This window comes from Phoenix dactylifera, unplaced genomic scaffold, assembly GCF_009389715.1.
Source record: "Phoenix dactylifera cultivar Barhee BC4 unplaced genomic scaffold, palm_55x_up_171113_PBpolish2nd_filt_p 002011F, whole genome shotgun sequence".
NCBI lineage: Eukaryota > Viridiplantae > Streptophyta > Magnoliopsida > Arecales > Arecaceae > Phoenix > Phoenix dactylifera.
In genome coordinates this window covers 2,244-24,615 of record NW_024069290.1, presented here as the reverse complement: position 1 = coordinate 24,615, position 22,372 = coordinate 2,244, and the positions used below count along the sequence as shown (strand labels likewise).

The following is a 22,372-nucleotide window of genomic DNA, read 5'->3' as shown; positions in this document are numbered from 1 at the left end:
TCTATTTATTTTTAATCTGGTTTCGGGGCGAGCCTACATAAAATTTGATATTTTATGATCAGCTTTACTTCCAAGATGCAAGATGTGCATGCGCACATTAAAAAATAATAATAATAATAATAAACCATCAACATCCTTTGCAATTATGGATCACCCATATATATTAGCCCATATATTTGGAAAGATTTTGATCAACAAAAGGCTAATACATCTTATTATAGTTTCGGTACATTTAAAAAAAAATAATAGAGAAATTGAAGCCTGTAGAAGACCTCGAATCTGAAAATACTGCAGCAGTAGTCCGGCATGCTCGGTTTTTGGTAGGACAAATATTCTATTTCCTTCATCCAACCACTATGGAGTTGGATATCCATGGTATTCATTGCTTGGTTTGGGAGGGAGCTCCTCCGGTAGCGCCTTGCTCTAGCTCATAAAGTTGTCTTACGACCTCTTCCTTCTTAGCTTTCAGGGCATCAATTTTAGCGTCAAGCTTCTCTAGCTTCTGCCTTAGCTTGACTGGATCCATGGTCTTTTCCTTCTCCTTTTTCTTTCCTTCATTAGCCACACCTTCCATCTGCATCATAAAGCAAAGCACAACCTTATCAGTCCAAACTTAAATGCTTCCCTATTTAACTTTTACACTTTGATAAGGGTACGTAGTAGAAGCATTTTGGTGGATCTTGTTTATTTTAAAAATTCTCCGGCCTTTTATAATTAATGTCCTTAGAAAATAATCACTTCAAAGTAAATCTTCTCTATATACCTACATCATTATATTTAACAGTTGAATTAATTTGAAAAAGATCTAAAGTTAGAAATTTATCAATAGGTAATGTTGCTCCAATACCTAACCAAAAAGCTACTACGGTACCGATCAAAAAGACTGTTGTAGCTACTGGACGATGAAATAGATTTTGAAATTTATTGACATTCTCTAAAAAAAAGTACTATCAATAGCGTCGTTGATACTGAAACTATTAAAACAACACCTAATAACTTATTGGTCATTGTGCAGAGTATTTGAAATACGGAAAAAAAGTATCATTAGGGTAATCCATTCATCTTGATATGGGCCGATCGCCTACCAAGATAACAAGATGGCAAACTTTAAAAATCGCAGTCACAGCCACCACAATTACATGGAAGAATTCATCTTCAATACTTTTTGGCGGCCATGTCACAAGGATAAAATATAATTTGAATTAACAAGGGAGGTGATACTGACCTTTCTCTTCTCAAGGGGAATTTTAACTTCTCTCTTCAATGAGGTTGGAGGCCAACTCCAAGGCATCCATGTATTTATAGGCAAGAGAAGAGAGCCATCTTTCTAAATTCGGATGGCACTTGCATGGGGAGGCAAAGGAACCTTTCAGCGAGAAACTAGAATGGCCACGAGCAATGGGAAGTGGATCTGCTTAAGATCCGGGGATCTGGTCAAAGCTACCATTATGCGAAAATGATGGTTTATGGTTGTACCTTCTGCATGTCGTGACGTTGACTGTTGGAGCGCACTCCACGTAGATCTTAAAATGCTTCAAAGCCTCTGGATTGGTCTCAAAGCTACCATTATGCGATCCAACGATAGATTCACATGAAGAAATGTTAATCTTTCTTTCGCACGAAAGATACAACCTCTATAGGAAAATGATGCAGCACATTGGTCTGCATTTTATGTGACCAATTTAGAGGTAGCGATTTATAATCCTACCTATGAGCGAATCAAGCAGATTTGAGCTTGATATAAGTAGATTTGGATCATACATGGGGCAACTCGTTTAGACTTGTTTATTAATTGAGTTGGATTTGGATTTAGACCTTTGACTTGTTTAATATATTTTGATCCGTTTAATAATTAGATCGGATCATAACCAACTTGTTTAACCTGTTTAAAACTAACTTATTTTTGATTAGCATAACTCGACCTGCTTAACCTATTTAATTTGTTTAAATCTATTTAATCCGTTAAAAATTTGTTTAATCTGTTTAATTTGATTGGACCTACTAATAAATAAGTTATATGGGTCATATCGAATTATGTGCTTAATAAATAAGTCGAATTCAGATCTGAATTTTGATGAAATTTTGATGTATTTAGTAAATAGATTGAGTTTGAATTGATAAATTTTTTTAGACCAATTACATGGAGGTTATCTAGTGGGATCTCTACTCATGTCTTCCTTCCTCTGTTATGGAAATTTGTAGATATATTTACATACGTTATTTATATTATATACGTCCTACCTCTAAACATTGTTTTGAACTTACATTTCGCAAAAAAAGAAAAGAAAAAGCAAATGATAAGCACACTCTTTTATCAATAACACGCATTCGTCTTTCATCACATTCGGCACCCGCCAAAGGTCAAAAATCGCTGCCACCAAGGTGGTAGCCTAGTGGTACTGGGCAGAAATTCTAACCTTAAGGTCCCAAGTTCGAATCGCTGCGGCGACGATTAAATTGTGGACCGGAGCTCACTACTTTGGCCACTGCTTGGACTTGAGGTATAGGAGCGCTCTTGAACCGCTAGTAGCCGGGGTGGTGCCGGGTGTGACGTACTCACACTTGGGACTCGAGCTAGAGCCCAGAGGGGTAGCTGAGCCGGGCCCATGGGTGGGGAGGGTATGAGTAAAACCGGTCGGGGTGCCCAACACACGGCCATTTCTGCCCGCATCGAACATTCTCCTGGCGGGGCGAGGGCCCAGTGGGAGCTGCTACGCGTGGTTGGGCTTGTCCCTTCCTCCCCCTTACCCCTTTTTTCAGCAAAAAAAAAAAAAAAAAAAAGTCAAAAATCGCTCATGCGAGTGCACATCACAAAGATATGGGAGTGTATTTAGAAGCCCCGGAAGCAAAGGAATAAACCTCTCAGATGCCGTTCACTGCATGCCACGTGTCGTCAGCTACCAACCAAGCACCCGGTAATCACAATCATGAGAACATCATGTGCTGATTCCTCTAGAGATTCGACGGTGATCGATGACACATATCCAACGATCAGACGGCCAATACGTGATATACCGCGATCGACCACACCGAGATGCGACGAATCCGTTGTCGCGCATGATAAAATGAAAGTATATACCGAGAGAACCGATCTCAGCGGTTCGAAAAAAAGGATTCGTTCGACTTCGACGGTTGAGATCTCTTGACAAGAAAACATCTCTGGTACGAGAAATTCAAACACGAGAATTAGGGCTTTCTTATTGGGCCCTTCCATTCCCCGCCGCCTCTGTATATAATAATCCCCATCTCGCTCGATAAGGGAAGGCCTTCTTCTCTCTTCCCTACCCCTCCTCTGATATTTTTCCGGCGCGGGTGATCTCGACTGAGGGAAGATGGGACCGGGTCTCTATTCGGAAATCGGCAGGAAGGCTAGAGGTATAATTTTTTTCCCCTAATTTTTAGGTTTTTATGGACGATTATTTCGATTTTTCTTTGTGTTTGAGGGATTTTCTCGATTTCTCCTGTAGATCTTCTCTACAAGGACTATCTCACGGACCAGAAGTTCACCGTCACGACCTACACCTCGAATGGAGTTGTGAGTGATTTATTTTCTTGCTTCTTTATCTTCTCAAATTTGATCTGGAATTTACTCTGGTAGGGTTTGTGTACACGGTGCAAAATTACCGTTCCTGCCGTATCAATATATTTTGAAGACTTTTTAGGAGTTATTCTGTTCTTTTGTGGTCGATCTTCGTACTTGTTCATTTTTTTTTTCAAGTGATATGCAATTTATAGAATTTTAGAAAGGCAAAAGCATGAGCAAATGAGTGAAGAAACATAGATCTTTTTGTATAACTATAGTTACTTGTTTTCTTCTCCTGTGTTTTTTAGCAGTTTTTTTCTATGCTATTAAGATGTAGCTACATTCCTCTGAGTGAGATTTAGAAGTAAAAGGGTTAGTGCTGGGATGGATTTAGGGAAATGCATAATGTCTTTAGATTTTTGAACTTGTGGTTTCGGCTATCTGTAATGAATGCCCTCGGTTGGAATTCATTTTTGTCCTTTTATATTTGGGGTTAACTGATGTCATGATTCCTGTTAAGATGGCTCTGTGTGCAAAGAATTTATGGTTTTGTTTCACTGAATGTTTTAATGACTAGATTGTAATAAGTTGCCAAGAAGCATTAAGGAGAGGATTATACCTAAATTTGTGGGTGGACTGAGGGAAGGAAAGAAATGAGGGAGCGTGATGATTTACCAAGCCAATTGCGCACTCTATGGGAAGATTAGATCTCATCTTGTTAGGATGGATGACCAGTGTGCCTCTGCTAAGGAAATTTATCTATTTTCACAGTTAAATGGTTCGGCCTAATTAGGTACACAACACTATACTGATGTTTCTGCCATAAAAAGGCCAATAATGAAGAAATACCAGACAATCCCATCAAAAGTTATTATGAACTTTGACAAATCTTAGCAGAAATCTTAGCAAGGCATAACTATTAATATTCAGTGGCATTAACTTGTGTTTCTTTGGGCTAGCCATGAGCATTAGACTTAAGTTTCCACCACCTCTATGTTGTTCCACTGTGGCATAAGATTTGCATAACCATGTCGAAAAGGTATTTAGTGCATCTCAGATATACTGCAATATTTTACAGCAACAAGCATGGCATGTTTGTGACCACTTTAAAGCCATGCGTTCCAATGTGTTGTCTCGTTGTACTGAAGCAAATTCGAATGCCTTTGAATTGCTTTTGATGCCCCTTTCTTCTAGATTGGCTATATTCAATATCATTTCGGTGAACAATGTTCTTGTATTATCATTCCTGCACAAGCTCACCCACTTCTTGTGGGTTGCTAACTGTTGAGTTACCTTGGATATGCTTTTGATGCCTGATGCCTGAAGAAACTGCATTTGTCCTGTTGGTACATCTGTTTCTTGTTGTAAGCTGTGTGAATCAAACGTTTTTTGCATTGTTATATTTTTCACTAGTTCATGTACTGTTTACAGGCTGCCAGTTTTTATCTAGTTCTATTTGCCTGAGTGCCCAGTTATGTTTTGATGATTATTATCTAACACGTTCTTTTTCCTGATTTTTATTGTCAAGGATGGAATTTCCTAAGAAGCATGGCAGATGTGACATGATGTTTTGGTGTTCATCTATGTGGAGAATTCTATAATTGTTTAACCAGTCGGCTTGCTAAATTCAAATATTTTAACCTATGTATATTCTAGTATGTGTTAGTGCATTTTTGATTATCTTGACAAATATTTAGTTTTATACATTAGGCATTTGCAATCCAAATCTTGGTATTCAAAAGGCTACCTCTATTTAAGTTTGTAGATAATAACTCTAGGAGAGCATATTTCTGGTCTCAGCAAGGATAATCCAGAGTAAGCTAACTTTAAGACACATTGAAATGTTACTGATATTGCCCAGGAAAGGGAGTGGAACTGGTGTTCAAATTAATGAATAGAAACAGGGAATCCATGGGAGCCAATTTCTGAGTTCAGTTTGCATGTTGTTTCATTTTGCATGTTAAGATTCAACAATCTCATCACTTGCAGCCAGTTTCTCATTTGGCATAAGAAGCATCTTTTATTTATTGCCCAGCAAAATCCCTATGTTATCACATCCCTATGTTATTCTGGCAGCCTTAGTGGAACGCAAAAGATGGAAAGTGAATTAGTGGTTTCTTTTTTTATGGTTTATAGCCCCATGATTCAAGACCTGAACTGAAAGAGACTTTACAAACAAAGCTTTCCGGCTCTGCCTTAAGAAGCTTGTATCTTTTAGCAAAAGAATATGATTAATGATCTTCTGTGGAATTTGGTTTTTCTCTGCTTTTTATTGGCACTCGTTCATTTCTGATTGTCTTTTCTGATTGTTTTGTGCTACTTCTGTTGTTGTTTAATTCTAATCTCTTCTTTACAATGGGAAGCTTGTTTATCTATGGTTTTCACAAATGGTTCTGTATCACATTGCAGGCAATTACAGCTTCGGGTACAAAGAAAAACGAGTTTATTTTTGGTGAGATTCAGTCTCAGCTGAAGAACAAGAATATCTCAGTTGACGTGAAAGCAAACTCAGATTCAAATGTAGGACTTATTTGTTGTTGTTATTCATGAATTTTCTCAGCTAATATGTTTGCTTCTTAGGCATTATTCTTTCTTATTACCTGTTCTCGGGTGTTGTACTCTGTTTTATTTTTTATTACCATTTGTTGAGATGTATACAAAAAATGTAAATAATTAAAAAAAATAATGATCGGCTGATTGAATATAATGGAACGTAATGATCATTGAAACAGATCACATATTCCTACTGAAACTGCTGAAGTTGTTTCACATGATAATATGTATGAGCAACTGGGTATTTTCTGGATGATATGATGCTTTGCAGATTGGAGGCACTTACATCTGTTTCTGCTTTTTGCCAGCTGTTGACGACTGTTACAGTTGATGAACTTGCCACACCTGGATTGAAGACAATATTCAGCTTTGTTGTTCCGGATCAGAGATCTGGAAAGGTACAAGAACCTTCACATTTTTCCGACTTTGGATACTCCTTGTTCTTTTGAAAGATTTTTGGAGCAATGTTTTTCTTTTCTTGTTGTGGTTGCAGGTTGAACTTCAATACTTGCATGATTATGCAGGAGTCAATGCAGGTATTGGCTTGACTGCCAATCCCATTGTCAACCTTTCTGGTGTTGTCGGAACTAGAGGTCTCTCTGTTGGTGCTGATGTATCATTTGACACTGCAAGTGGGAACTTCACCAAATACAATGCTGGATTGAGTGTCATCAATGCAGATCTTATTGCTGCCCTGACTTTGTAAGTTACTTCCTAAGAAAGGATTGTCATTTATGTTGAGAATTTTCTTTGATGACGTCTTTGGACAGAATGCTATGCAGAGTGAAACTACAAGCTCTCTAAATTTAAAAATGTGTTAGGTTATTTACGGTCGTATATTAACTAAAAAACAACTATGCAGGAACAACAAGGGAGACAGCCTGAGTGCTTCCTATTACCACTTGGTGAACCCACTGTGGAACACAGCTGTTGGGGCAGAGATCACCCACAGCTTTTCGAGTAATGAGAACACCCTCACTTTCGGGACACAGCACGCACTGGACCCTCTGACTCTGGTGAAGGCACGCTTCAACAATTATGGCAAGGCCAGTGCCCTCATTCAGCATGAGTGGAGGCTCAAATCGTTTTTAACCATTTCTGGAGAAGTTGATACCAAGGCCATTGAAAAGAGCTCAAAGGTTGGACTATCCTTGGTGCTCAAGCCATGATGATAAATTTTTGGACTCTATGAATGTACTTCCATTTCAGGTTTGTTGGAACGGAATAAGTTGAACAAGGACTGAGGCTCCAAACTATGATGGTGGCCTCGTTTTTAGACTCTTGGATTACTTGTTTTGTTAACAGAGCTTGTTTCGATGCCTGTCCTGTGAGAATAATTTCTTGTTCAGTGACTCGGATAAGAGTTGAGTTCCTGTCTCATGCATTCTTTTTCCTTCCCATACCCAGTGATTTGAACTGGCTCTGAGTAAAGATTCATATCAATTGTGTACTTCCTAATGGTTGGTTTGTGCTTGCGTTGCTGCTTAAAAAAGAAATTGCATAAGACTGTCCTCCTTGGTAGCCACGTTGCTTTCTTGACTCTGGTTGTTCGGTAGCTGGCAAGTGTTTGTGCATTTTTGCAGAGAGCACTTGCCGTGTAAGTTTAACGCAACTTACGAAGATCCGGTTGATAGCTATTTCGTGGATTCAAAATTGTTACTTGTTTTTGTGGGTTTTGGTATGCCTAGGAATTACTGTTTTGAGGTATATTAAGGAAGATTTTAATCTGGTGCTTCATTTTTGCTGTGAAGGCATTTCTGGGTGTGTAGATCTGTGTTTTACAAGAACGTTGTGCAGTTTGTTCTTTTAGGCCAGCATCCACGTCCTCAATTTGCAACGGCTTCCTGAGGAGGCATGAGAATAACGGCTACATTTTCTGGCAGCCATCAATTTGGCATGCATCAGGAACACTGGATATTTGTTACAGATTTTGTCTGTGTATGTAGTTTGTATTGACTTGAAGGTATATTTCATACCGTTTTTATTTTGAATATGGTACAATATGCTCTGATCATAAGTAGGACAGGTTAGCACGCTTCCATCTATTCCTGCATGATTCTTGATCTGTTCATGGAAGTACCAGTTCTCCCTAACTACTAAATTATTCATCACTTGTTTGAAAATGATGGTAACTTATCAAATATTTGATGCAATATATTGTTGCTTTTCCTATTAGATATTAGCCACATGTTGCCCCTTAACATGTTGCCCCTTAACGTTCTTCATATTTCTTTGGATTACAGATGATTTTGAATTTCCCAAATTTTATCATTCTTGTTGCTACTATGTTTAGCCTAAGCTTACCCAATTCAATTGGAAGTCCCAACTTCGAGACTCTTTATTTGTTTATCTGGCATAATAATAGCTCGCAGAATACAGAATTTGAAGTCTATTAAACTGACCTTAAAAAAAAAAGGAAAAAAAAGAGAAGAAATTCATTGAGCATGGATGATGGAATTCAGGAGTACTACTCAATATAACACTCAAAAGTTTCACCCTTCTGGAGTATTACACACATGCAACACAGTGAAAAGTCTCAACTAAATTTTACACATTTTGAAATGAAACTAGAACCGAAGTCTTCTGTAACTTATCTACATGATGCACTAAGACCTTGGAGTTTCAGTTGTGGGCAGATGCTTGAAGCAATCCATCCCGAATCTGTGTTGCGACGTCACGAACAGCACCAGGTCCATGAGGAATGAAAACAGCTGAAGATTTGGAGGCTGCGCCGATCTCTTTCATGGTGTCGAAGTACTGTGTGACCAAGACCATGTCCATAACATCTTTTGCAGTGGTCCCTGGCACATTGACTGAGAAGCCAAGCACGCTATCCCTCAGTCCATCTACAATTGCTTGGCGTTGACGAGCAATACCTAGACCTGACAGATACTTGGATTCAGCCTCACCCTCAGCGCGCTTGATTTGTATGATCTTCTCGGCTTCTGCCTTCTCATTTGCAGCCACCCTTAATCTTGCAGCTAAGAGGAGGCAAGAGGGAGAAACAAATGTTTGAAAAATAATGTCAAAATACAGTTTCCTTTAGGAGTAATATTGCCAGGACATTTTTTTTTGATCTTAAGATGATTATCATGCTACAAAGTCTTCCATGAAGAGATGATTTGTTTTTTAAGAAATTTGTCGCATCTAGCTGAATGCATACAAATTGCCCCCATCAACAAAAATATGTTGGTCATGTTAAAGTAAAATAGCAGCAGCATGAAAGAAAGGGAGTGGCTATGCGACCAGCAAAGGAAAAATGGAAAATAGACATTCCTAATCACAATGGCATAAGGCGCTGGGATCTTTTTTTTTAATGAAAAAAATGTTTTGGTAATGTCCAAAGAATAAGAGAACATCAGAACAAATAGCATATCTATCTTGATTGCATTTATTGCTCATCTAATAATCATTTTTTTTATAGTTTCTGTAATGTTCAAATATTAGAGAACACTAGATTAGATGGTATACCTGCATTGATTTCATTCATTGCTCGCTTCACATGTTCATCTGGTTCAATATCAACAATAAGTGTCTGTACAATCTCGTATCCATAAGCCGACATAGCCTTTTCAAGTTCCTCTTCTACAGCTTTTGCAATTTCATTCTTCTGCTCAAAAACATCATCCAGGTTGAGCTTTGGGACACTAGCTCTGATCACTAAGGAATGTAAAAAGGCATTATCAGTTCCTTCTGGCAACTGAGAGAAGAAGAATAAGAGAAAAAGCATGCTGTATTGTATTGTCTATAAGTCGAAAATATCTGTATAGTTTCCTTTAGCTTGGGCAATTGCTGGGATTTGGCATCTTCCTCCTAAAAGCACTAGCAAAACCAGTTTACGGTACTTATTTGAATCAATAATCTATATCAAACAAAGAGGATACGCAGAGTAGCTTCACAATTACAATTGCGAAGGTTTTTATGTTCAGTAAAGTCTATCCACTTTTTTTTTTAAAAAAAATGGAGAGATAATTTGGCAGAAAACTAAGCAGCCCTTTTGATGATGCTTGCTAAGCTGCACTCCTTAAGCTTAATCCAGAACACTTCTACTGCTAGTCATTTTCCACCACCAGGAGGCAACGAAAATGCTCTCAATATAGTTTAATACTTAATGCATGGACAAACAGAGTGAAGGCTTTCCAACTTCCAGCTCACATATCTTATAGCTCAACAGGCCCTAAAACAGCTTTGATTCCCACAAGAGTGATAAAGAATTATATAATCATAAAAATCCAGCAAGTTGTGTTCTTCGAACAGAATTTAGTTAGTCAAATTTTTCTGTGATAGTAGAAAATTTCATGTAAGTATAATTTAGACTCAACTTTTTATTCTTGATATATGCTTCTAATTCTATGTTAGAGAGCTGATCATCAAAGACTGCAATCTCTTTTCTCCATGCCTTTAAAGTCTTCAAATCCAGTATGCCGAGCAGACTTTAAGAATTCCACTGGCACCCGTGTGTTTGTACATCAGATGATCGCTTTGGATCTCAAATGCCCAAGAACCATGGAACACTGTCATGGATCTGTATTGTTGTCAAAAGGTTTAATACTTAACTAGGTACCTGAGCCTTGTGAAGGGCTCTGGAAAGTGAAAACTAAAATTTATGTAGCTTATAAATGCAAAATAGGAGGAAAAAAATCATATTCATTGCTACCAAAAGTATAAAAATAAAAATGATAATCAATTGAATTTTTCTGCCGTGCTTAATACCGGACTTACGAAACACAATGATTTAGTGTTGGATTTCGTACCATCAAACACATAAGCTTGGATTTGAGTCCTCGTGTTGGTCAATTTATAAAATGCATCACTTGCCTTGCCGGCCAGAGCACGATACTGTACAGATGCAACCACATTGACAAAAACATTGTCCTGCGAATGAGGAGGTGTATCATTTTCAGCATGCTTCTAACAATTAGCCATATCAAGCATGGCATATAATGAAAATATCAAATGCTAACAAGAACCTCGTATATCTAATGCTCCCAAATATGATCCAGATAGCCTTGTATCAGTTGAAAATATCAAGTACTCAGCATGCAAGAGTAAAATAATCAAGTTATATATCTAGCATTAACATGGTGTGAGACGAACCTTTGTCTTTGTCTCGCACCGCACATCCAATTGTTGCAGACGGAGTGAAAGATGGCCAGCTACTCGACTGCCAAGGACCCAAGGTAAGCAATGGCAGCCTGGATCGAGCACATCATCAAACTTCCCAAATCTTTCCCTGATTGCTACAGTGGATTGCTCCACTTGGACACAGCAAAGCAATTGGCCCATGGTCTTCCCTTTGATCTCCAAGCTATTACCAGTTTAATTAAAGAATGAGTATAGTTTGCACACCCAAGAATGCAAAATAGCTGATAATCATTACCCACCAAATCTGAAAGAGCTCGTGACAATGATTTGCAGATGGGAATGAGCAATATAATCAACGATCAAATATGCCAGATTTTATACAAGGTATTGGACAAGAGCATCAGGTGTTCTTTTTTTGAGGAACAAGTACAACAAGTGTTCATTATGGAAATATATTTAATTCTAGATGTTATTGAGAGCATGGTGAAGATGCCCTATAAATCATTGTGTTTTATAAGGAAAAAGAAAAAGAAAACAAAAAAGGGGAAGAAAAATAACACATCCAAAAGTTCTATAACCGGCGGGAAGAGAAAATAATTTGTCTAGATTCTAAAATATTAAACCATGAAAGCAAAGATTTTATGTATTATATATTATTTCCAGCATAATATCAGGTTTGTGGTTGCAATAGCAAGTGGAACTACTAAAACATACATATACTGAGGATAAATAGTGCTCATATGACCAGATCTATATGTACTGATGCGTTCATATGATAAAATGCTTTGCATATATGAGACAATCTTGTCTTGTTCGCGTGCTTGCATACATCTAAAATGATTTGATTGCAACTTCTAGTGATACATAGTTCTTAGTGATTCTGGAGGTTCTGTGAGGCTTGGACAGCAGCTTGATTTATCTCACTGTTAAGCGTTAAATAACTAAAGTTTCTTTTTTTTTTTGCCCCAAAATCTGTGGGTAAAATCAACAAGTTCAGCTCTGAAACACAGCAAAAGCGAACCCAAATTTTTTACAAGGGTAAGTTGCTTGGACCAAGAATTGCAGTATCCTTTCAGAGGAAGGAAAAGGTAAAACAATCAATTTCAACTGGTGGAATAAAAGATGTGGATATCTCAATCATACAAGTTAACTAACTCGAAGTTTCTATCCTTTTTCCCCAAAATCTGAGGCTAAAATCAATAAGTTCAGCTCTGAAACATGCTAAAAGCAAACCCAATTTTTTCACAAAGGCTCAGTTGTTTGCACCAAGAATTGCAATATCCTTCTTCCACTCCATTTTCAGCGAGAAAAACATAAACTGTTTCATAAACCAATCATTTTTCTCCATCACAAACTAAGAGAATAGCTAATAATTTCAAAAAAATACTATGACTGAAAGCCTGAAACATCCATACATGTAAATCTCAACAGAATTTTGCTCAAAAGAAAAAAAAAATTCTCATCAGAATTTGAAATAGCCAAACCTACAGCAGCACAAGCAGGGCGGATAATGCAAAAGAGCCTAAAACCAAGTGTTCAGAAAGGTGGTGGTGAGAGGGGAAAACATGTGACCCTCAGACAAAAGGATGTATATATATAGACAAGTCGATCACAAGAATAACGCTGGCACAGCTATCCTTCGCTTGTTTCTTCTGCTCAAAAAGGTCAAGGCGTGCATACAGTGATGGCAAAACGGCATAATATGGTATTAGCTATGAATAGACATCTTATAGCTAATATCCAATCTATATCGTAGTTTAAATGATAGAAACTCCGGAGAAGAAGTCATTATCTAGCAAAATAGCATCACGAAGACGAGCTGCCTGTTGACTTTTTGCATGGTGATCCACAGTATACAAGAGTTAACACCTACTAATACAGTTATACTTTGAGGAAAGATGTAATACCGTTCAGGTGATATACTTCTAATAATTTAAGACTGAGTCAATAGACAGGAATAGCATGGCAGGCAAGCGTGAATGCTACCAGGGTGGTAGCATAGATGGAACCGGGCTTTGTATTCCATCGGAGTGGTCCAGATTCGAAACACGCGGGCATCGATTAAATTTGGAGACCGGATGCTCCACGCTTGGACGCTGCCAGCGAGAGCGCTTGTGGTCCGCTGATACCGAGGTGGCGCTGGGGTAACGTACTCACACATGGAAGGGGGCTCAGTGGGGGCTGCTACGCGGGTGAGGTTTTCTTCTCCTCATCTTTCACCAAACAAAAAAAAGAAAAAAAAAAGAAGCTTGAATGCTACGCAAAAACCAAGAGAGTCCAGATAACTACTAGGCACCTAACTAGAGTTCGGAATATAGAAACATATGGGATGGCTTCAACGGCACTCAACAACAAAAGATATTTTACAAGAAAGATGGCAATAATGGGCCTTGAGATATGACACCAACGCCCAGAGGCCAGCTCACAAGACACTACATGGTCGTTAGATACTAAGAGCCAACGTTAGAACAAAAGGCATCTCTTGCTTTCTTTTCCCCCTTTATCTCTTTTCTCTCTTAATCTCATCGACATATGGAATCGTAAAAAGGAGAGCAGTAGTGCCCAAGAACCAGTTTTACAATCAAAGAGGAAGGCGATTAACGTTAGTAACGGGTGCGGGGAAAGCTAGAATCTAAAGAGAAGCAGCCGTAAGGCCATAACGAAGTACGCCGAAAGAGCCCGGGGAGAAGAAAGGAAATCAGGATTCACGGGTCCATCAATCATCATCACAATAATAAAGAAAGAGATGGGGATTGCAAGGAAATTGCATGGAAATTGCCGCAGAGAACAAAGAACAAAGAACAAAACCAAACAAAGAAATCCAAACAAAATATAAAACGAATGCAAGAAACTCGGTATCAGCAAACCTGTGCGCCGATGAGGTTTCCCCTCTCTATTTGCGCGTGCGTGTGTGAGAGAGACGGAGAGAGAGATGGAAATAAGGGAGGGGAGGGGAGGTTCGTTCATAAAAAAGTTCTGCAGGAACACTGGAAACTGGATGGGATTTGCTGTAGCGTGGATGGCAGGATTTGGAAAGTTCATGTGGGACCCGCTTGGGTTTCCTGACGTGTCTTCTCGCTGGTAGGATGTCACTTCGGTTCGAGCTCGCTGGCGGGTCGGTGTGGTGGGACCCAGCGGCCGATGGTTTTGTCTGCTTGATCTGAGACCCGGGACCGTGTGATACTGTGATGACCGTTAATGCGGCTTTGAATCTTATCTTCCATGGGACGAATATTGGATGAGCATTCAAAACGTATCATGCACTGAAATATGGAAAGCAGGGGTGCGCCCACTAATCCCATATCGATAAGTACAGACATCCACCTTCCTCCTTTTAAGTGCAAGATGCCAGCCCGTTTCGGATTTGACATCGTCAAATAAAGCAGCGCGGGGATAATGTAGAAATCCAAGTTGTGACCACACAAAGCAATATATTGAGATTAATCTTTAGTTAGCTAACCAAACCAACCAACTTATGCATATTAAACAAATAAAATAGGGAAACTATTCTCTCTTAAAAATTTTGAGAGAGGATAATTTTTTAGAAAAAAGAAAAAAATATGAATTGACTTGTATCACGGTTTACCTGTTTTTTTTGTTTAATAAAAACGGTAGTATCATACATAATGTGTATGGATACAACTAAAAAAATCAAAAAACCGTACATCACGGAGTGCACAAGGCAATTACGCCTCATCCACCCAGAGGTGGTCTTCCGAGTGGTTGGCAACAAAGGAGACCACCCAATCGGTGGCTCCGTTGGCCTCTCTAAACACGTGTTTTGCCTGGAGCACCATTCCACCAGAAATCATGGCTCGGATATCTCTCATAGTGGATGGTAATCACCGACCTCCTCGAAAACCTGCTGGACCCACCCAATGACCATCGCAGAGTCACCCTCCAGATACACCTCTTTTCCCTGCAAGGCACGCCGAATGTAGCACAATCCAGCCCAGGCCGCTCTCAGCTTCGCCGCAGGCACTGAGGTATCAAACAAGTGGCAGCCTCCAGCAGCAATCATCCTGGAGTCCGGGTTCCTAATGTGATGAGAGCACAAAAGTGCGGCCTACATGTTACTAAAATTAGTGTTATTGTTAACCGATAATAATAAATTCACTAGATTAATATTATATTTGGATTTAACATAGATTAGTATAAATTATAAATAAAATGCACATTGAGTTCAAATTTGACTAAAGAAGGATCCCTTCCCAGATTCGACCCGGTTGAAGATCGAGTCGGGTCCGAGTCAGGTTCGGGTCCGAATCGGGTCCATTTCTTTTGTGCTTTTTGAAAATAATTTTTGGCAAATCTAAATTGGCTATAAGGTGCTGGGTGACCCATGACTTGAAAGAATTGCACTTGACCTCCAGCCAGGATAGATGACCCGTCTACAAGCCAAATTTCATATCATACTATTTTCTTTATCTATATGGCTAATTGGACAGAACTTGGTGTCTCCCAGCTCCCATCTTACAAGGGAAAGGAAAATCCAAGCCGCCCGCAGTGCATCACCGCCCTTTCCTTTCTCCCGATCCAAGCGCGCCTCTCATCCGTGATCCCGGCAAAATCCTCAGCATCCCAACCGCGTGCCAGATCCCGTGCGAAAGAAGGGGAGAAAAAGGAATTCACCAGCCCGCATCAGACCACCTTCCGCTCCTTCCCAGCAACCAAAGAAGGACGTTCTCACCGTGCCAGCCACCGTGCCAGCAACGCCCGGAATCCCATCGTCCCGAATCCACGCACCACCAGCTCATCCCACGCGCTTCCTTCCTCTTCCGCGTGTGATCCCGATGATCAAGCCCAGCCGAAGCAGAGAAGATCCTCCGCAATCGTAGCATCTCAGCTCTTCCGGCTTCAGCCTTTCCTTCCGACTGCAAGCACCCCAGCCGTGATCCACTCCTCCGCATTCAACGCCCAGCTCCTTCCCAAACCAAGCTGTCCGCACTCATCGTCCGACTCAGCCCCTCTGCGCGCCTCCTTCCTTCCGCATCAGGCCGCCATCTTCAAGCATCCCACGGCACCCTCCACAGATCCCGCGTCCGTGAAGGAAGATCCCAGCGCCTCCTTCCTTCCGCATCAGCAGCACCCGAAGAAGGAAGCCAAGTCCCCACCTTCTGCTTCAGCTCCCAACGATTCCGCATCCGTGGCCCAAAGAAGCAAGACAGTGCCTCCCTTCCGCGATCCGCCCCGGCGATCCCGCTGATCCCGCCTCCACCACATTTCCAAGGGCCTATAAAAAGAGGGAGAGGCCAGTGGGGAGGGGGAGTGCTCGGTGGAGGCCAATGAAGAGGGTATTAAATTAAGATTGTTTCCAATGACTTTAGAGGATCGTGCTGCTGCATGGCTGTATTCCCTTGCTTCAAATTCTATCACATCATGGGAACAACTATCTAGGAAGTTCATGGCAAAATTTTATCCCATGATTAAAACAGAAAAAATTAAGGATGCTATAAGAACTTTTAGAGGAAAATCAGAGGAGGAATTTTCCCAACTTTGGGAAAGATTTCATGATCTTTTGGTCAAATGCCCGCACCATGGGCTTGACAAGGCTGATCTAGTACATTTCTTTTATAAAGGACTACCTCCGGCACATAGAAACATGATCGAGTCCATGCACAAGGGTAGGTTCATGGACCAAACCCCGGATCAAGCCTATGAATTTCTTGTTGACTTAGCCGAGAACGCCCAAAATTGGAGTAGCTATGGTGAGGAAGTAAATAGAGATGAGTTCGGGTCTAGAAAACCGGGTAATTATGAAATGAAAGCAGACCTAGAACTCAAAAATGTCATGTCCAATCTGGTGACTGGAATGAACAACTTAAGCAAAAAGTTTGATGCTTTCACTGTTTCCACTAGCTCAAGTTCATATAAAGAGTTAAATCCCATCATGAAAGTGGATCATGAGTTACAAAGTTTATGTATCTTGTGTAACAGTTCTGAGCATCTAGTGGAGTGTTGTCCTAGTTTACCCACCATAAAGGCCGAGCAAGCAAATGCTCTAAATTCATATAGTGCCTTTAAGAAGCCCACTCCCAACTCGTTCAACCCAGTTTACCACCCTGATAATAGGTTCCACCCAAATTTCTCATACAAGCAAAATGAACCTATTCAGCATCAAGGTGGTCCACCAGGTTTTCAGAACAACTTCCCCAGGATAGGTCCACCACAAATGAACCAACCTTTGGTTCCATCTGTACCGCCTTATAATGCCCCTATCCCACAGCAACCTTCACAATTAGAAACCATGATGGCTAATATGATGAAACAACAACAAGATTTTATCAAGCAACAACAACAGACCAATACAGCCCAAGCCCAGACTAACCAATTCCATGCGCAAGCAATTGCAAAACTTGAGGTTAGTCTGAGCCAAATAGTTAACTCTCTAGGGGATAGGAAGAAAGGTGAACTACCTAGTCAACCAGTGCCTAACCCTAGTAGACAACAAAATCAAGGTCAGATAGGTCAGTATCAGATTGATTCTAATGGAAACCAGAACCATGAAGTCCAAGCAATTACTACTTTACGGTCTGGCAAGCAAGTGGACAATAAGGTTCAACTTTCTATACAAGAAAAAGAAGAAAAGCATGAACCGAATCCCACTCAGAAAAAGGCACAAGAACAGAAAACACAAGGAATAGAGGAGAAACCAATAGAGACATACACACCCAAGGCTCCCTTTCCCAGTAGACTTCAGGACTCAAAGAAACAATCTAACTTTGATGAAATAATGAAAGTCTTTAAAACTGTTCAAATAAATATACCTTTTCTCGATGCCATAAGACAAATTCCCTCCTATACAAAATTCTTGAAAGATCTTACCACGGTTAAAAGAAAAACCAGCATTCCTAGGCAAGCTGTTATGGCTGCACAAGCCTCATCTCTCATTCAACAACAGATTGCCCCGAAATTTAAAGATCCTGGTTGCCCCACCATTGAAATAAAAATAGGAGAGACGATCATCCAGAGAGCCCTATTAGATTTAGGAGCCAGTGTGAACCTACTTCCCTACTATGTGTACCAAAAGTTAGGTTTGGAAAAATTAAAGCCCACAAATATTACCCTTTCCTTAGCAGATAGAACGGTGAAGTACCCCAAAGGGATTGTAGAGGATGTAATAGTGAAGGTAAACGAGTTTTACTATCCTGTGGACTTCGTTATCCTTGAGACCGAACCTGTAATACATCCAGACAATCACACACCTATAATTTTAGGTAGACCCTTCTTAGCCACAGCGAATGCTGTGATCAATTGTCGGAATGGGATGCTGAAGTTATCTTTTGGCAATATGAAAGTCGAACTTAATGTCTTTAATATAAGTAAACAACCACCAGACGACAAAGAAATCAATGAAGTTGACATGATTGAAAGTCTGGTTCAGAAGACTTTCTTACAAACTTATAATAAGGACCCTTTAGAAGCTTACCTTGCCCATTCTGAGGAAGTGGTCGAGCATGCACCCCCTAATTCTGTTCCTCTTATAAGCATAGATCGTCACCAGCCAACTGTTCTTCCTTGGACTCTTCCAAAACCATTCTTAGATAATGGTTGAAAAAAATGGAGATTTACATTTTGTCTGGCTGAAGACATAAAACTTAGCGCTCTTGGGAGGCAACCCAACATGTAACTATTCTCAAAAAAAAAAAAAATTGCAGGTTTGGGGGTATTTTGCCCCAATTTACCCGCCCATATCAGGTACCTTCTCCTCTGTCCTCTTACTGCTTTAAATTTTCTTTAACATTGAGGACAATGTTAGATTTAGGTATGGGGGTGAGAATATTTTTGATTTTTTTATGCAATTAAAAAAAAAATTAAAAAAAATATTAAAATTTCAAAAAAAAATAATAAAAAAAGGGGGATTTCAAATTTTTAACTCAAACTCTAATCTTTTTGGCTGTACAAACTAGGAATTGCTCTGACAATAGCTTTGAGTTAAGAAATATGATAGCAGTTCTAGCTTAAGTTTTCATCCCACCTATCTTCTGCTAACATGATACAAGATGAGTTAGCACCTACACGTAAGCACATGAATAGTGGGGTATGTAAACTTACGACTAATATGAATACTTTTAATTTTTGGGATAATTTAGAGTTATATGTGTGATGAACACCCTAGCCTAACCAAAAAAAGAAAAAAAAAGAAAAAAAAGAAAAAAAAGAGATAAAATAAAATAAAATAATGAGTTTAATTTAAGTCTTCTCACTGAGTAACCGGGCCTCTTGCCTGGCAAGCAGCGAGTGTTCGCGTAAAAAGGTGAGGATGATTGAGATTAAACTCTGAGTGACTAATTTGGCCTTGAAGCCTAGTTAACCTGAGTTATTAAGCCTGTTAGGGTGTCTCTACACCTAGTGCCCTGAGCCATCTGGATCAGGAGTCATTGGCCTAACACTCGCTACATGGGTTAGCTAGAAAGCTTAATAAGGCTAGATATTGCACAAGTCATTCTTCTTAGCACTCAGTCTGAAAAAAAAAAAAATGAATAAATAAATCCGGGGTGTTCATTACCATTTAACTCTAGAAAGTCTTGAAAATTGGAGTGATCATGTTGGAAGTAAGTGAAAGCCACTCATTTATATGATACTATCTTGCACCTCACTACATTCTTGACTTGTTAGCAGATAGATGGGGTGTAATGAAACTTGAGTTAGAGTCTGTTTAAATATAATAACAACAAGTCTCTATTGTCCTTGCAATTCTAGTTTCATACAGTAATACTTGTTCAAATTTCGAGTTAAAATTTGGAATTTCCCTAACTGATGAAGTTTGTGGGTAACTTCACTGCAAACCCTCACGAGACAACACTCGTCCGCTAGGGTAACCTAGGGGTTTAATGGCTTGTTGCACATGCTAAGTGCAATCGTAATGCTCTACGAAAGAGAGTATTTATCTTAGGATATTTATATAATAAATAATACTTTTGCTCTCTCATGTTGTCATTTTCGCACTGAATTGCTAGAGACTAGCAATAAGCTAGTTGGAGGGTGTGATGAGAGCACAAAAGTGCGGCCTACATGTTACTAAAATTAGTGTTATTGTTAACCGATAATAATAAATTCACTAGATTAATATTATATTTGGATTTAACATAGATTAGTATAAATTATAAATAAAATGCACATTGAGTTCAAATTTGACTAAAGAAGGATCCCTTCCCAGATTCGACCCGGTTGAAGATCGAGTCGGGTCCGAGTCAGGTTCGGGTCCGAATCGGGTCCATTTCTTTTGTGCTTTTTGAAAATAATTTTTGGCAAATCTAAATTGGCTATAAGGTGCTGGGTGACCCATGACTTGAAAGAATTGCACTTGACCTCCAGCCAGGATAGATGACCCGTCTACAAGCCAAATTTCATATCATACTATTTTCTTTATCTATATGGCTAATTGGACAGAACTTGGTGTCTCCCAGCTCCCATCTTACAAGGGAAAGGAAAATCCAAGCCGCCCGCAGTGCATCACCGCCCTTTCCTTTCTCCCGATCCAAGCGCGCCTCTCATCCGTGATCCCGGCAAAATCCTCAGCATCCCAACCGCGTGCCAGATCCCGTGCGAAAGAAGGGGAGAAAAAGGAATTCACCAGCCCGCATCAGACCACCTTCCGCTCCTTCCCAGCAACCAAAGAAGGACGTTCTCACCGTGCCAGCCACCGTGCCAGCAACGCCCGGAATCCCATCGTCCCGAATCCACGCACCACCAGCTCATCCCACGCGCTTCCTTCCTCTTCCGCGTGTGATCCCGATGATCAAGCCCAGCCGAAGCAGAGAAGATCCTCCGCAATCGTAGCATCTCAGCTCTTCCGGCTTTAGCCTTTCCTTCCGACTGCAAGCACCCCAGCCGTGATCCACTCCTCCGCATTCAACGCCCAGCTCCTTCCCAAACCAAGCTGTCCGCACTCATCGTCCGACTCAGCCCCTCTGCGCGCCTCCTTCCTTCCGCATCAGGCCGCCATCTTCAAGCATCCCACGGCACCCTCCACAGATCCCGCATCCGTGAAGGAAGATCCCAGCGCCTCCTTCCTTCCGCATCAGCAGCACCCGAAGAAGGAAGCCAAGTCCCCACCTTCCGCTTCAGCTCCCAGCGATTCCGCATCCGTGGCCCAAAGAAGCAAGACAGTGCCTCCCTTCCGCGATCCGCCCCGGCGATCCCGCTGATCCCGCCTCCACCACATTTCCAAGGGCCTATAAAAAGAGGGAGAGGCCAGTGGGGAGGGGGAGTGCTCGGTGGAGGCCAAGACACAAAGGAGGAGGGCGAGAGCTCTCGGCTGGTTCAAGAAGGAACAGGGGTGCTCGGTTGGGGAAGAAGAAGAGAAATGCTCTGTTTTCTCTTTTGAAAATAGAGCATATTCTGTTTGTTTTTTTTTCTTTCTTTAGTTTTCTTTTTGTTTTATTAAGAGTTTTTATTTGAGAGCAAGTGTTTTGGGATTTTTTTTTGTTTTATTCATGCTAAAGTTGTAATTTCTGTTTTTAATCTACGTTCTTCAAATTATGCAATCTTTTAATTTTTCTTTGATGCAATATATTTAATTTTTCTTCATGCAATCGATGTTCTAGTCTTCAATATCCCTAGCACTGTTTTCATCCATGTCAAAGTTTTCCTTTGAATAATTAAATATTTCATGAATTTATAAATGCTCTTCTATTTCAAGTATTTGTCTTTTCGTTATTTTCAAATGAAAAATAATTCTTCGGTAGGCTAGAAAATATTCAACATCTTCAACATAATGTTTTTCTTTTATTATCCAAAAATCGATTTCAAATCCGAGTGAATGTTCTAATTTTTATGCAACTCCAATCGCCTCCCTGTGGATCGACCTCTTACAACCGCTATTCTTCGAGTAGGAAAGGTAAGAGTATAAATTAAATTTAACTTTTGTTCGTCGGTTCTAACAACGATCTGTCTAGCATATTTTTAGGTGGACAGGAATTAGACGAACAGAATTTTGGCGCCGTTGCCGGGGAGGCAAATCGAGAAGCAAGAACGATCACGAAGATCAAATTGGATTTTGGATGCCCGGAGTGAACGCACTCCGTGTTAGATGTATGCCCTAGAAGCCAATTTGGCTGACACATTGTTGATTCTAGGGACATAATTTTGTACTTGACTGTTTATTATTGAATAAATAAAAGGCATCTTTTCATTCATATTATTTATGTGTCTATGAATCGTCCAAGGAATTAATAAGATGATGATATATATTCTCAAGAGTTGAGA

General features: G+C 40.1%; 2 protein-coding genes across 4 annotated transcripts; one reads left to right on the top strand and one right to left on the bottom strand.

Moving 5' to 3' along the window:
• Nucleotides 1-3,207: 3,207 nt before the first annotated feature.
• LOC120109308 (mitochondrial outer membrane protein porin 1-like) lies at nucleotides 3,208-7,534 on the top strand. Its single transcript, XM_039123062.1, has 6 exons — nucleotides 3,208-3,375; nucleotides 3,468-3,535; nucleotides 5,933-6,043; nucleotides 6,385-6,474; nucleotides 6,570-6,778; nucleotides 6,939-7,534. The coding sequence occupies exons 1-6, from the start codon at nucleotides 3,333-3,335 to the stop codon at nucleotides 7,243-7,245; spliced, it is 828 nt and encodes a 275-aa protein (XP_038978990.1). The 5' UTR covers nucleotides 3,208-3,332; the 3' UTR covers nucleotides 7,246-7,534.
• Nucleotides 7,535-8,492: 958 nt separating this feature from the next.
• LOC103695926 (hypersensitive-induced response protein-like protein 1) lies at nucleotides 8,493-14,125 on the bottom strand. Of its 3 annotated transcripts, none has more exons than XM_008777374.4 (5): nucleotides 14,029-14,125; nucleotides 11,174-11,384; nucleotides 10,831-10,951; nucleotides 9,548-9,736; nucleotides 8,493-9,057 (listed from the first exon to the last, which is right to left on the bottom strand). In XM_008777374.4, exons 2-5 carry the CDS (start codon nucleotides 11,360-11,362, stop codon nucleotides 8,699-8,701), a joined length of 858 nt encoding a protein of 285 aa, XP_008775596.1. In that variant the 5' UTR covers nucleotides 11,363-11,384; nucleotides 14,029-14,125; the 3' UTR covers nucleotides 8,493-8,698. The 3 variants fall into 3 exon arrangements, with proteins under 3 accessions (XP_008775596.1, XP_008775598.1, XP_008775597.1); XM_008777376.4 differs by lacking the exon at nucleotides 14,029-14,125 and adding an exon at nucleotides 12,646-12,994; XM_008777375.4 differs by lacking the exon at nucleotides 14,029-14,125 and adding an exon at nucleotides 12,650-12,993.
• Between the last annotated feature and the right edge of the window lie 8,247 nt (nucleotides 14,126-22,372).